Raw genomic sequence first — 10055 nt, forward strand, 5'->3', positions numbered from 1 at the left:
AGGAAAAATGGTGGAAGATGAGGTGTGGAGGTGCACTGGGAGATCCTGTAGGACAACCTCATCCAGAAACGGTGGGTTTGGGGGGAAAAACGGGGATTTTGGGAAAAAATAGGGAGAAGTTGGGAAAAAATGGGATTTTGGGCAAAAAAACCCAGGAAAAATGGGGTTTTGGGGGAAAAAAACACAAAAAATGGGGATTTTCAGAAGGGGAACGGGGGAAAATGGGACCTGAAGGTCCACCTGGACATCCTGGAGGAACTGGAGGTCCTGGAGGAGAACCTCATCCAAAAACGGTGCGGTTTGGGGGGAAAAAACGGGGGTTTTGGGAAAAAATGGGAAAAATTGTAAAAAAGTGGAGTTTTGAGAAGAAAAAATGGGGTTTTGGGTAAGAAAATGGGGTGTTGGGGGAGAAGATGGGAGCTGAAGGTCCACCTGGACATCCTGGAGGACAACCTCATCCAGAAACTGTGCGGTTTGGGGTAAAAAACGGGGGTTTTGGGGAAAAACGGGGAGAAATGGGGAAAAAATGGGGAAAAAATTGGGAAAAATGGAGTTTTGGGCAAAAAACGGGGTTTTGGGGGAGAAAATGGGAGCTGAAGGTCCACCTGGACATCCTGGAGGAGAACCTCACCCAGAAACGGTGGGGTTTGGGGATCCTGGAGACCCCTGGTGGTTTCCCCACACCCAGGGTTGGTTGTGGATGTGGTTCTGGAGCTGGGGACCTTCATGGGGGAAGTTTGGGGACCTTTTGGGACTTTTCTGTCCCGTGGGAGAAGGTTTTGTGTCCAAGCAGGATCTCCACAGGAGCCATTTTTTGCTCCTCAACCTTCTCCAAAACCCTCCTGGAGGTGTTTGGTGACTTTTTCACACCCAACTTTGGTTCTGGAGGTGGTTATGGAGCTGGGGACCTCGATGGGAGAAGTTTCGGGACCTTTTTGACTTTTCTAGTTCAGAACAAGAGGTTCCATGCTCTTGTAAATTCTCTAGAAGTTCCATCTGAGCCATTTTTTGCTCCTCAATCTTCTTCAAAAACCTCCTGGGGATGTTTGGTGACTTTTTCACACCCAGCTTTGGTTCTGGAGGTGGTTATGGAGCTGGGACCTTCATGGCAGGTGGTTTGGGGACCTTGAAGGTCTCACTGTCCCACGGGAGAAGGTTCTGTGCCCATCCAGGCTCTCCAGAACCTTCTCAGGAGCCGTTTTTTGCTCCTCAACCTTCTCCAAAAACCTCTTGGGGATGTTTGGTGACTTCCCCAGACCCAGAGTTGGTCTCGGAGGTGGTTATGGAGCTGGGGACCTTCACGGTGACCCCGTGGCGTCCCCCCGCCCCAGGTACCCGTACGAGCGCATCGACGGGCGCGTGCGCGGCAACCTGCGGCAGGCGGCCATCGACCGGAGGTGGGGTCTAGCAGGGGTTTGGGGTGGTGGGATGGGGTCTGCAGAGGGTTTTGGGTCATGGGGTGGGATTTAACAAGGGTTTGGGGTCACAGGATGAAGTTTGGGGGGGTGGGATGGGGTCTACCAAGGGTTTGGGGTCATGGGATGGACTTTGGGGTCATGAGATGAGGTTCTCCAGGAGTTGGAGATCATGGGATGGGGTCCACCAGGGGTTTGAGGTCTTGGAATGGGGTTTGGGGTGGTGGGATGGGGTCTGCTGAGGGTTTGGGGTGGTTGGGGTGGGGTTTGGGGTCACAAGATGAGGTTCTGTAGGAGTTGGAGGTCACGGGATGGGATCTACCAAAGTTTTGGGGTCATGGGATGAGGTCTCCCAAGGGTTTGGGGTGGTGGGATGGGATCTGCTAGGGGTTTGGGCGCATGGGATGGAGTTTGGGGTCATGAGTCAGGAGTTGGAGATCATGGGATGGGGTCCAGCAGGGCTTTGGGGTCCTGGGGTGGGATTTGGGGTCCTGGGACAGGGTCCACCAGGGGTTTGGAGTTTTGGGTTTTGGGATCGTGAGATGAGGTTCTCCAGGACTTGGAGATCATGGGATGGGATCTACCAAGGGTTCCTCATCACATGGTTGGATTTGAGCTCCCGGGGCTTTGGGATCCACCAGGGCTTTGGGATCATGGGATGGACTTGGGGGTCACGAGATGAGGTTCTCCAGGAGTTGGAGATCACGGGATGGGATCTACCAAGGCTTTGGGTTCCTGGGGTGGGATTTGAGGTCCCGGGGCTTTGGGGTCCACGCTTTTGTTTGTGCTGAGGGTTTGGGGTGGTTGGGGTGGGGTTTGGGGTCATGAGAGGAGGTTTTCCAGGAGTTAGAGATCATGGGATGGGATCTACCAAGGCTTTGGGCTCATGGAATGGGGTCTACCAAGGCTTTGGGTTCCTGGGGTGGGATTTGAGGTCCCGGGGCTTTGGGGTCCACCAGTGCTTTGGGATCATGGGATGGACTTGGGGGTCACGAGATGAGGTTGTCCAGGAGTTGGAGATCGTGGGATGGGATCTACCAAGGCTTTGGGTTCCTGGGGTGGGATTTGAGGTCCTGGCGGGGTCCACCAGGGCTTTGGGGTCCCAGGAGTTCCCCGGGTGACGTCCCCGTGTCCCGCAGGCGCAGGCGCGGTGCCACCGCATCGGGCAGAGCAAGGCGGTGAAGGTCTACCGGCTGATCACGCGCAACTCGTACGAGCGCGAGATGTTCGACAAGGCCAGCCTGAAGCTGGGCCTGGACAAGGCCGTGCTGCAGTCCATGAGCGGCCGCGAGGGCAGCATCGCCGGGGTCAGCGCCGGCACCGGGACGCGGCCGGGGGCGCGAGGGTGGGGGGCTGGAAGTTGGGGTTCTTCAGGGTTGAGGTGCTTCAGGGTTGAGGTTCCTCAAAGTTCAGGTTGTTCAAAGTTGGGGTTCTTCAAATTGAGGTTCTTGAAAATTGAGGTTGTTCAAAGTTGGGGTTCTTCAAGGTTGAGGTTCTTTAAAGTTGGAATTTTTGAAAGTTGAGGTTCTTCAAAGCTGAGGTTCTTCAAATTGAGGTTCTTGAAAATTGAGGTTGTTCAAAGTTGGGGTTCTTGAAACTGAGGTTCTTGAAGTTGAGGTTCTTGGGAGTTGAGGTTCTTCAAAGTTGAGGTTCTTCAAGTTGAGGTTCTTTAAGTTGAGGTTCTTCAAGGTTGAGGTTCTTCAAGTTGAGGTTCTTCAAGGTTGAGGTACTTCAAAGTTGACGTTCTTCAAGGTTGAGGTTTTTCAAGCTGAGGTTCTTCAAGGTTGAAGTTCTTCAAAGTTGAGGTTCTTCAGAATTGAGGTTTTTAAAAGTTGAGGTTTTCAAAGTTGAGGTTTTTCAAAGTTAGGGTTCTTCAAGTTGAGGTTCTTCAAGTTGAGGTTCTTCACAGTTGAGGTTTTTTAAAGTTGAGGTTCCTCAAGGTTGAGGTTCTTCAGCATTGAGGTTCTTCATGGTTGAGGTTTTCTGGTTCCTCAAGGTTGGGGTTTTCCAGGTTCTTCAAAGTTGAGGTTCTTCAAAGTTGGGGTTTTTCAAGTTGAGGTTCTTCAGAATTGAGGTTTTTGAAAGTTGAGGTTCTTCAAGTTGAGGTTTTTCAAGTTGAGGTTCTTCAAAGTTGGGGTTCTTCAAGTTGAGGTTCTTCAAGGTTGAGGTTTTCCTGGTACCTCAAGGTTGAGGTCCTCCAGGTTCTTTAAAGTTGGGGTTTTTCAAGTTGAAGTTTTTCAAAGATGAGGTTCTTCAGAATTGAGGTTCTTAAAAGTTGAGGTTCTTCAAAGCTGGGGTTCTTGAAGTTGAGGTTCTTCAAAGTTGAGGTTTTCTGGTTCCTCAAGGTTGGGGTTCTCTAGGTTCTCCAAGTTGAAGTTCTTCAAAGTTCAGGTTCTTCAAGGTTGAGATTCTTCAAAGTTGAGTATCTTCAGGTTGGGGTTCTTGAAAGTTGAGGTTCTTCAAGTTAAGGTTTTTCAAAGTTGAGGTTCTCCTGGTTGGGGTTCTTCATATTGAGGTTCTTCGAAGTTGTGGTTTTTCGAAGCTGAGGTTCTTCAAAGCTGAGGTTCTTCAAAGTTCAGGTTCTCTAGGTTCTTCCAAGTTGGGGTTCTTCAAGTTCAGATTCTACTAAGTTGAGGTTCTTTAAAATTGGGGTTCTTGAAGTTGAGGTTTTTCGAAGTCAGCGTTGTTGAAGTTGATGTTTTTCAAAGTTGAGGTTCTTCGAAGCTGATGGTCTTCAAATTGAGGTTCTTCAGAATTGGGGTTTTTCAAGTTGAGGTTGTCCAGGTTGAGGTTGTCCAGGTTCTTCAGGTCAAGGTTCTGCAAGCTGAGGTTCTTCAAGGTTGAAGTTCTCCAGGTTGAAGTTCTCCAGGTTGAGGTTTTCCGTGCCAAAGTTCTTCCAGACGCGTTTGAAGGACCTCGGGGTGCCCCGTCCCCACCCCGAGTGTCCCAACCCCTCTCCTGCCCCCCAGATCCAGCAGTTCTCCAAGAAGGAGATCGAGGACCTGCTGCGCAAGGGCGCCTACGCCGCCATCATGGACGAGGACGACGAGGGCGCCAAGTTCTGCGAGGAGGACATCGAGCAGATCCTGCTGCGCCGCACCACCACCATCACCATCGAGAGCGAGGGCAAGGGCTCCACCTTCGCCAAGGTGCCACCACGGGCCGGGGGCACCGGGGAGGGCCCTGGAGGAGGTGCAGACCCCAAATCCAGGTCTGGGTGGGGTTTGGTGGCCACCAGGCAGGGTCCTGGAGAAGGTGGAGATCCCAAATTCGGGTCTAGGTGGGCTTTGGTGGTCCTGGAGAAGATCCAGGTGGGTTTAGGTGGGTTTAGGTCATCTCTAGTGGTTCTAGAGAAGATCCAGGGGGTGCTTTGGTGGTCACCAGGGAGGTTCCTGGAGGAGATGGAGACTCCAAATCCAGGTCTAGGTGGGCTTTGGTGGTCCTGGAGAAGGTCCAGGTGGGTCCAGGTGGTCTTGGAGAAGGTCTAGGTGGAGTCGAGTGGGGCTGGGGGCCACCAGGGAGGTTCCTGGAGGAGGGGGAGACCCCAAATTGAGATCTAGATGATTTTTGGTGGTTCCAGAGAAGATCCAGGTGGGTCCAGGTGGTCTTGGAGAAGGTCTAGATGGAGTTGAGTGGGTTTGGTGGCCACCAGGGAGGGTCCTGGAGAAGGTGGAGACCCCAAATTGAGATCTAGATGATTTTTGGTGGTTCCAGAGAAGATCCAGGTGGGTCCAGGTGTGTCTAGGTTGGGCTGGTGGCCACCAGGGAGGTTCCTGGAGGAGGTGCAGACCCCAAATTCGGGTCTAGGTGGGGTTTGGTGGTCCTGGAGAAGGTCCAGGTGGGTCCAGGTGTGTCTAGGTTGGGCTGGTGGCCACCAGGCAGGGTTCTGGAGAAGGTGGAGATCCCAAATTTGGGTCTAGGTGGGCTTTGGTGGTCCTGGAGAAGGTCCAGGTGTGTCCAGGTGGTCTTGGCGAAGGTCTAGGTGGAGTCGAGTGGGTCTGGGGGCCACCAGGGAGGGTCCTGGAGGAGGTGGAGACCCCAAATTTGGGTCTGAATGATTTTTGGTGGTTGTGGAGAAGGTCCAGGTGGGGTTGGGTGCCCACCAGGGAGGTTCCTGGAGGAGATGGAGGCTCCAAATACGGGTCTAGGTGGGCTTTGGTGGTCCTGGAGAAGGTCCAGGTGTGTCCAGGTGGGGCTGGAGGCCACCAGGGAGGGTCCTGGAGGAGCTGGAGGTCCCAAATTGAGATCTAGATGATTTTTGGTGGTTGTGGAGAAGGTCCAGGTGGGGTTGGGTGCCCACCAGGGAGGTTCCTGGGGGAGATGGAGGCTCCAAATACGGGTCTAGGTGGGCTTTGGTGGATCTGGAGAAGATCCAAGTGGGTTTAGGTGGGTGTAGGTGATCTCTGGAGGTTCTAGAGAAGGTCCAGGTGTGTCCAGGTGGGGCTGGAGGCCACCAGGGAGGGTCCTGGAGGAGCTGGAGGTCCCAAATTGAGATCTAGATGATTTTTGGTGGTCCTAGAGAAGGTCCAGGTGGGGTTGGGTGGCCACCAGGGAGGTTTCCTGAGGGGGTGGAGACCCCAAGTCAAGATTTAGATGATTTTTGGTGGTCCTAGAGAAGGTCCACATGGCTTCTGGTGGTCTTGGAGAAGGTCCAGGTGTGTCCAGGTGGGGCTGGGGGCCACCGAGGAGGTTCCTGGAGGAGGCGGAGGCTCCAAATTCAGGTCCAGGTGGGACTGGGTGGTCTTGAGGAAGATCCAGGTTGGTTTTTGGTGGTGCTGGAGAAGCTCCAGCTGATCCCTGGTGGCCCTGGAGCATCTCCAGGTGACCTTTGGCGTACCTGGTGGATCTCCAGGTGACCTTGGGAGGTCCTGGTGGATCTCCAGGTGATTTTTGGTGGTCCTGGAGAAGTTCCAGGTGACTTTTGGAGGTCCTGGTGGATCTCCAGGTGACCTTGGGAGGTCCTGGAGGCCCCCCAGGTGTGTCCAGGTGCCCCCAGGTGAGTGACCGTCCCCCCCCGCCCCCAGGCCAGCTTCGTGGCCTCGGAGAACCGCACGGATATCGCGCTGGACGACCCCAACTTCTGGCAGAAGTGGGCCAAGAAGGCCGACCTGGACCTGGAGCTGCTCAACAGCAAGGTGGGCGGGGCCTCCTGGGTGGGCGGGGCCTCCTGGGCATGGTCATCTGGGTGTGGTCACCTGGGCGTGGTCATCTGGGTGGGCATGGTCAAGCAGAGCGACCAAAACGATTGGGTCGTCGACGCGGATGGAGAAACTCAACTTTGACACCTGGGTGGGGTCAGGTGGGCGTGGTCAGGTGGGCGTGGTCACCTGGTGGTCATCTGGGGGTCATTTCGTGGTCACTGACCACCTGTGTCCACTCAGAAGAATTTGGTCATTGACGCATCGCGCGTGCGGAAAGAGAAACTCCAAATTAGGTCCTGGGTGGGGTCGGGTGGGCGTGGCCACCTGGCGGTCACTTGGTGGTCACCTGGTGGTCACCAGGTGGTCACTGACCGCTGTCCACCCGTGTCCACGCAGAACAACCTGGTGATCGACACGCCGCGCGTGCGCAAGCAGACGCGCCACTTCAGCACGCTGCGCGACGACGACCTGGTGGAGTTCTCGGACCTGGACAGCGACGACGACCTGGAGCGGCTGGAGCGGGCCGGCCGGCCGCGGCGCGGCGGCCACCAGCACGGCCACCAGCACGGCCCCGCCGCGCCGCCCGCCCCCGCCGCGCCCGCGCCCTTCGCCAGGAGCGACTGCGTCCGCGTGGAGAAGCACCTGATGGTCTACGGGTGGGCGCGGGGACCCCCGGGGTGGGCCGGGGTCTGCGGTGGCCTCTCGGTGACCCCGCGTTGGCCAACGTCTTGCCTTGACCTCTTGTTGTCCCCGTTGAGCGTTGGTGACGCCGTTGGCTCCGTGTTGAGCTCGTTGACCCCCCATTGACCATTGATCCCATTGGCTCAACGTTGACTTCATTGACCTAACGTTGACTTTGTTGACCTTTCATTGACTGTTGGCTCAGTTGACCCAACGTTGACTTAGTTGACCCACTGTTGACCGTTGATCCGATTGGCTCAACGTTGATGTCATTGGCCCCCCATTGACCATTGGTTCCCTTGACCCAACGTTGACTTCGTTGACCTCTCATTGACCATTGATTCCCTTGACCCAACATTGATGTCATTGGGTCAATGTTGACTTCATTGACCCAATGTTGAGTTTGTTGACCTTTCATTGAGCATTGATGGAGTTGACCCAACATTGGTGTCGTTGACCGCCCATTGACCGTTGACCCAACGTTGACTTCATTGACCCCTCACTGACCATAGATTCAGCTGACTCAACGTTGACTTCACTGACCAGATGTTGACCTTGTTGACCTCCCACTGACCATTGACTCAGTTGACCCAACGTTGACTTCGTTGACCCCCCATTGACCGTTGATTCCGTTGACCCAGTATTGACTTCGTTGACCCCTCGTTGACCGTAGATTGAGTTGACCCAACGTTGAGTTTGTTGACCAGATCTTGACCTTGTTGACCTTTCCTTGACCATTGATGGAGTTGACCCAACGTTGACTTCGTTGGCCCCCCATGGACCATAGATTGCGTTGAGCCAACGTTGGTCTCATTGACTCCCCGTTGACCATTGGTTGAGTTGGCCCAATGGTGGTTCCATTGATCCTTCCTTGACCCCATTGACCCCGTTGGCTCCCCATTGATCCTCTATTGATCCCATTGGTTCCCTATTGATTCCATTGATCTTCTATTGATCCCATTGGTTCCCCATTGACCCCATTGGTTTCCTGTTGACTCCATTGATTCCTCATTGGTTCCCCGTTGACCTCATTGATTCCCCATTGATCCCATTGGTTCCTCATTGATCCCATTGGTCCCGCATTGACCCCATTGATTCCCTATTGATCCCATTGATTCCCCATTGACCCCATTGGCTCCCTATTGATCCCATTGGTTCCTCATTGATCCCATTGGTTCCTCGTTGATCGTATTGATTCCCCATTGATCCCCCATTGATCCCCTATTGATCCCATTGGTTCCCAGTTGACCCCATTGATCCTCTATTGATCCCATTGGATCCGCATTGACCCCATTGGTTCCTCATTGATCCCATTGGTTCATCATTGATTGTATTGGTTTGCCATTGATGCCCCATTGATCCTATTGATCCTATTGATCCCCTGCTGACCCCATTGGTTCCCCATTGATCCTATTGATCCCCTGCTGATCCTATTGGCTCCCCATTGATCCTATTGATCCCCCTTTGACCCCATTGGTTCCCCATTGATCCTATTGATCCCCTGCTGACCCCATTGGTTCCCCATTGATCCTATTGATCCCCTGCTGACCCCATTGGTTCCGCGTTTTGGGTGGGTTTTGGCGTGTTTCGGGTGGGTTTTGGGGTTCTGGAGGTCTTTTGGGTCATCTCGGGTGGGTTTGGGGTAGTTTTGGGAGGGTTTGGGTCATCTTGGGGGGGTTTGGGGTCATTTTGGATGAGTTTTGGGTCATTTCAGTTGGGTTTTAGGGTTGTGGAGGTCTTTTGGGTTATCTTGGGTGGGTTTGGGGTTATTTGTGATTGATTTGGGTTGTTTCAGGTGGGTTTTGGGGTTCTGAAGATCGTTTGGGTCATCTTGGGTGGGTTTGGGGTGTTTTGGGTGGGTTTGGGTCATCTTGGGGGGGGTTGGGGTCGTCTCGGAGGGTTTTGGGTGGGTTTTGGGGCGTTTTGGGTGGGTTTGGGTCATTTTGGGTGATCGTTGACCCCCCATTGACCATTGATCCCGTTGACCCAATGTTGACTTCGTTGACTGCCCATTGAACGTTGATCCTCTTGACACAGCGTTGACTTTGTTGATCCCCCGTTGACCGTTGAGTCAGTTGACCCAATATTGACTTCGTTGACCCCCCATTGACCATTGATTCCGTTGACCCAACGTTGATGTCATTGACCATCTGTTGACCATTGATTCAGTTGACTCAGTGTTGACTTTGTTGACCCCCCATTGACCATTGATGCAGTTGACCCAACGTTGACGTCATTGATCCTCCATTGATCATTGATCCCGTTGATTGCACGTTGGTCTCGTTGACTTCTCATTGACCGTTGGTTCAGTTGACCCAACATTGATTCCGTTGACCAGATGTTGACTGCGTTGACCCCTATTGACCGTTGATCGTGTTGACCCAACGTTGATTTCCCATTGGCCGTTGGTTGAGTTGACCCAGTGTCGATCTCGTTGATCCTCCATTGATCGTTGATCCCGTTGATTCCGTGTTGACCTTGTTGACCCCCCACTGACCGTTGGTTGAGTTGACCCAACGTTGATTCCGTTGATCCTTCGTTGACCATTAATCCCATTGACCCCATTGGTTCTCTAGTGATCCCATTGATTCCCTATTGATCCCATTGGTTCCCCATTGACCCCCGGTGAGCCGCGCGCGGGTTTGGGGGCGCTTTGGGGGGTTTTGGGGCGTTTTGGGTGGATTTTGGGGTGTTTTGGGTTGTGTTGGGTGGGTTTTGGGGTCTGGAGATCTTTTGGGTCATCTCGGGTGGGTTTGGAGTAATTTTGGGTGGGTTTGAGTCATTTTGGGTGGGGTTTGGGGTAATTTTGGGTGGGTTT

General features: G+C 53.6%; 1 protein-coding gene across 1 annotated transcript; it reads left to right on the forward strand.

Moving 5' to 3' along the window:
- The first annotated feature begins 2520 nt into the window (after positions 1–2520).
- Positions 2521–7402, forward strand: LOC120512160 (chromodomain-helicase-DNA-binding protein 8-like). The gene is made up of 4 exons (XM_039730166.1): positions 2521–2722; positions 4385–4564; positions 6440–6550; positions 6953–7402. Exons 1-4 carry the CDS (start codon positions 2639–2641, stop codon positions 7361–7363), a joined length of 786 nt encoding a protein of 261 aa, XP_039586100.1. The 5' UTR covers positions 2521–2638; the 3' UTR covers positions 7364–7402.
- The last annotated feature ends 2653 nt before the right edge of the window (positions 7403–10055 follow it).

Source organism: Passer montanus, unplaced genomic scaffold (assembly GCF_014805655.1).
Source record: "Passer montanus isolate IOZ18808 unplaced genomic scaffold, ASM1480565v1 scaffold702, whole genome shotgun sequence".
NCBI classification, from domain to species: domain Eukaryota; kingdom Metazoa; phylum Chordata; class Aves; order Passeriformes; family Passeridae; genus Passer; species Passer montanus.